Source organism: Octopus bimaculoides, chromosome 11, assembly GCF_046866305.1.
Source record: "Octopus bimaculoides isolate indiv1 chromosome 11, ASM4686630v1, whole genome shotgun sequence".
Lineage (NCBI taxonomy): Eukaryota > Metazoa > Mollusca > Cephalopoda > Octopoda > Octopodidae > Octopus > Octopus bimaculoides.
Window position 1 is genome coordinate 82,964,160 of NC_142938.1, and position 5,009 is coordinate 82,969,168.

The following is a 5,009-nucleotide window of genomic DNA, read 5'->3' on the forward strand; positions in this document are numbered from 1 at the left end:
ATTCCCTATTCGTCCGACCTTGCGCCTTCACGTTTCTATCTGTTTCGATCTCTTCGAGGTTAATTGAGCAGACAAACTTTCAATTCTAAAGCCGATATACAAATTTCCTGTCCGTAAAGACAGGAAATACTTTGAGTAGGAAATACAGTCATACCTCACCCTACGTCGTTAATTGGTTCCAGGAGGCACGGCGTAAGTCGAATAAACTTGTCTCTGGGCTAGGCTCGGCCGAATTTACTGGTCCCCAGGCTAAACCGATAATAACCATTCCCAGTTGTGTGCTTTATTTGTGAATGCATTTTTAATAATACATGGTTAATAAAATTTTATTTTAAGCTTACAAACAAATAATTTAATTTTTTTATACAATGCAGTAAGAAAAAAGTCATCTAAATTCACGAATATAATTTAGCACTGTTTACCGAACATCACGGCGGCTTTATTTATGAATGCGGTATGCAATAAGATATGGTAAAATAAATGCATTTTTTAAGATTAAAAAACAAATTCAGTAATTATTATTATCTTGCAATAGTATAAAAACCAAAATATTTTGAATTTACCAATACGTACATACAAGTTGGTGATCTCCATCGCGGATGTAGATAGCTGTGGATCGTCAACATCAACAGCTGACTCTGGCTGTTCTTGTTATTCGATGCGCATAAAAAACCGGTTGAGAGGTCCTTGAATTGCATTCTTCTTCTTTTCCTCAAGGATTACATTATAAGGAACAAAAGCTTCGTGACGAGTCCCCATAATCTTGGAAAGTGTCGAGCATTTGGATCCATATCCTCGAACATAGAATGACCTTTTTCGATATATGCAAATGCTTGCTACATTTCCTTAATGGTAAGGTGACATGGCTTAGGTTCGACTTCCTCTTCTTCTTTACTTTGCTGCACGTGAAGCTCTATCAAAATCCTCGTTCGTCACGGCCTGCTTGTCTTTTTTTCAAATAAATCTGTGAAATTCTCCTCCTAACAATTCAGAGAAAGAAGGCTTCCCATTTCTTCGAAGATTTTGCCTATCTTTTTATTGATGACAGTTTTCTTCATCCCTGCAGTTTCGGATTTGATATGTACTAAAATCTTGTCTCCATCATGTACAAACGCCGATGCAATCGTCCGTTTCATCCCCAAAGATCGTACAATTTCTACCACCTTTTTTTCACCTCTTCATGGCGTTCTATCGTAGCCAGTTTATCTTCCAGTGTTATAGCCTGACGCTTAACACTTTCACCATGAACTTTCTTAGGAGCAATGGCGGAAACAAAATAATTGCACGACTGAGAATGAAAATGAGAAAGTGGCAGATAAACAGACGTAAACAAATCTGAATTCAAAACAATCGTGAGAATCACGAGTGACAACGACGCCTAGCGGTACACTTTGCAACTACAGTGCAATATGAATTCCGGAAGACTGATAAATGACATAACACAGCTGATTTCATGATTTCGATAACTAAGCTATACCACTTTATGGTGTGTATCTTAACAGTTTCTGTACGTAGTGTAACATGATTTTATGTACTTTTATTCTTATTTATTGGAGAGTAACATGATTTTTTGTGCTTTTAACTTTTTCCTAGTGATTTTACGATTCCAATATTTATAGCGGACACACGTAATGTTGAGTAAAATGTCTTAACTCGATTTCTATTTTACCATATATTATTTCTGAAAACCGACGTATATTCGAGAACGACTTAGGCCGAGGAATGCCTGTAATGGATCAGCCCTCAAGATGGCAGATGATATTAAAACGAAATGGTAATTAAATGATTGGTTAGATAAATCGCTTTGTGTTTAAGACTTTTGTCATATTTTCGCTTTAAAAAACCGAACGAACATCTCGGCCAAGCCAGTAATTTTAGAGCTCACTGTTTTGAGATTTATGAAAAAGATGATATCAGTGGAAGTCGCTTTGTTTGGTTTTAGTTCAGGGTCCTTTCATGTAATGATTAGACTGAATGTGTGTTTGAGTAGTGTTTATAAAGTGTTTTGTTGAGAACGTAAAATGTGTAGTGGGAGGAGGGGGGGGGGGAGGAGCAGTAAAAGTGGAGGTAAACCGGGAAGCTGTTATTATGAAAACCCGTCAAGAAAGGAACTGATGCCAGTCTGAAGAATTATTTCTGACAGATAAATCTTCTCTACTGTCGAGACAGAGTCTACACAGAAATATGGTAGTGGCGGGAACTTGTCGAAGCTGAAATGGAAGTTCTTTCGTCGACACTAAGAAGGTAAAAGGCAAAGTCAACCTCAGTGGACACCCTGAAGGAACAGACGGACGAAATACCGTCAATCATTTTGTTCGGAGCGCTCACGATTCTGCCAGCACGCAGTAATAATAATAATCCATTTTATTATAGGCAGAAGACCCGAAATTAGGGGGAAGCGGTGTAGTCGATTAGATCAATTCCAGTGCTCACTTGAAGTTATTTTTCCTCCCCACTGAAAGGATGAATGGAAAACTCAGCCTCGCTGCTGTTTGAACTCAGAACGTAAAAGAGAGAAAAATGCAGCTAAATGATTTTTATCCGGGGGCTGCTAACGATTCTGCCAACACGCCGCGTTACAGTTCTGACATCACACCGCTTCGTAGCTCTGAGAGTTAATAAATTATCAGTGGAATAAAAGGATTTCTAAATGAAAATTAATGGAAGAATAAATGCAGAGAAATACGTAAGGGAGCGCAGGACTCTGTATACAGAAACTAGGAGTAAGAGAGAGTGCAGTATAAGAAATTATAACAACAGAACACATTGCCTACACACACATTACCTTCTCACAGAATGACAATAAGAATATTGAAAAGAAGATATAACACTTTATTGTTTATTTCTTGTTTTATTGTTCATATATATAAATACATATATCGTTCGTTAAAAACATTAATCTGAAAGTAGAAGCACACTCTAAGATTTAGAGCAGTTTATATTAAAAATGGTGAAGGCCGGTTTATGGGATTACCTTAGGTTTCCCGTCCATAAAGCGCTTCACTTTATGGCGCATCGCCCAAAAATCTGTTAGCCGAGTCAAAATGATTTGGGGATCTGACGATACGCTATATATATATATATATATATATATATATATATATATATACCCTCTTCTATAGATTATTTACGATAGTAACCGACCAAAATATATTAAAATTATAATAAATGAAGAACTAATTCTCTGCTTGATCAGATCAGAAGCTGTTGAAGAACCTTTTTCTGCAATAGCTGTTGGAGTAGGTAATTCTGGTAGAGAAATAACGTACTGAAAGCTCATTATGCGCGATAACCAATTTCGATGTTCAACCTCAACCATATCAACTCGTCGAATCGTTTTCATTGTACTTTTTAATTTGATAGAATAGCCTGCTTGTGGATACAGTCTGAACTGGTAGCGATGGTGTCCAGCAACCGGAGAAGGGGGTTCGTAAGCTGTTGAAATGAAAAATAAGAGAAAAAAACATTACTGGCAGAAATTAGATTTATATAAACATATGCATGTATTATCATTGCTGCTACGAAAATATAATAGTTACATCCTAGGGTCTGCAACTATTAAACATACCAACGGAATCCAAAATTTCTTTGTAGATGGGCTAAAGGTCTATACTAAAATGTGTACAAAGTCATAAACACAGCTGGAGTTAACATTTTCACCTGACACAGAAATGGAATTTGGTCGAAAGTAATGTTCATATTTGATTTCAAAACGTTGAAATTCAGTCTCCCAGACTCAGAACCTGTTCATCTGCAGTTTCTCTCTGTCAATGCTACAAAATTCTAGGCATTGATGAAGACCTAAACAAAGGTGTTATGGAAGAAGACAAAGTGACTCGAGAATATTAAGTCTTTCTTAGAAAAGGCGGATAACGGTATCCCGAAAGGACGTCTGCAACATGAGTAATGATACCGACATTCGGGATAGTTGACTGGTCTGTAAAAAAATCCTTTCCATAGACATTAAAGCCAGTAACATCGGGTCATCAACAGGAAACTTACACAGAAATAGTGATATAGACAAACGTGGTAGAGGTTCGAGATCAGTGCAGATAGCGTTCGAATGTCCGTAGATCCTCTCTCTCTATCTCTCTCTCCCTCTCTCTCACTCACTCACTCAGTCACTCACTCACTCTCTCAGATAGCACCTTCAACAGCAGCAAAAATACTTACATAAACCTAATGCTGAAAAACGAAGATCACAATAATATCCTAGGAGTCAGCAGTAAACTCTTCAGGAATCATCCTCTTCCTGATGATCTCCAGTCCAACCCAAAGCAGTCGGACTAACATACTCGGACTAATAGCTAAGATACAGGAAACCATGAACAACATCTCATGTCATTAAAGTGATGCTGGGGTGCAAATATACGAAGCCCAATATACTCATCACGACTACCCGTCTGATAAGGATACACTAGGAACATGCATCACAACCATGTGCGCGCCACATGGTGATCTCAAATCAAGATAAACGGCATGTGATCTTGAAGGTGGGGGCCTAGTTAGAATTTTCTTCAGGTTTAATAGCCCACACCACTGAAGAGGTCCCTGAATAAGGTTGGTCTGAGGATGATAAACAAAACACCCATATTTCCAGAAGTGAACTATTCAAACTCCAAAGAGTTCCCCTCTACACATGGCTATGACGCTCCCACATAACTTCTGTTCTTGATCAGACATGCACATATCGTCAGTCACTAAGCGACATGCTAAACGGATAAAGGTCAAACAACTGACAAGCGAATCTGTGCTCCTGGACAGAATGTTTGCTGTAGCCCATCTGCATTACCGAGACAAGACATGTTCCTGATAACACTTCCAACCAGTTAAGCATTATTGATTTTATTTTCTTCTTATTTCCTTCTTTTCCATATTTTTGCCGTCGTTGTTATTATTTTTAGTATCGTTCTTCCCTTCGCCTTCGCTGTGTTTCTTTATTTTATCACTAGATATTTAAGGATCTACGCCAAAATTACTTTTCACTTGTCCGTTGTAATTTGATCCTG

At 37.9% G+C, this 5,009-nt stretch overlaps 1 protein-coding gene across 1 annotated transcript in view; it reads right to left on the reverse strand.

Moving 5' to 3' along the window:
* Window positions 1-2,831: 2,831 nt before the first annotated feature.
* Window positions 2,832-5,009, reverse strand: part of LOC149133419 (uncharacterized) — a 25,431-nt gene continuing 23,253 nt past the window's right edge. The window contains exon 4 of the mRNA XM_089360490.1: window positions 2,832-3,435. Coding sequence (XP_089216616.1) covers window positions 3,128-3,435 — 308 coding nt within the window. The 3' untranslated portion in view covers window positions 2,832-3,127. The remainder of the gene's footprint in view (window positions 3,436-5,009) is intronic.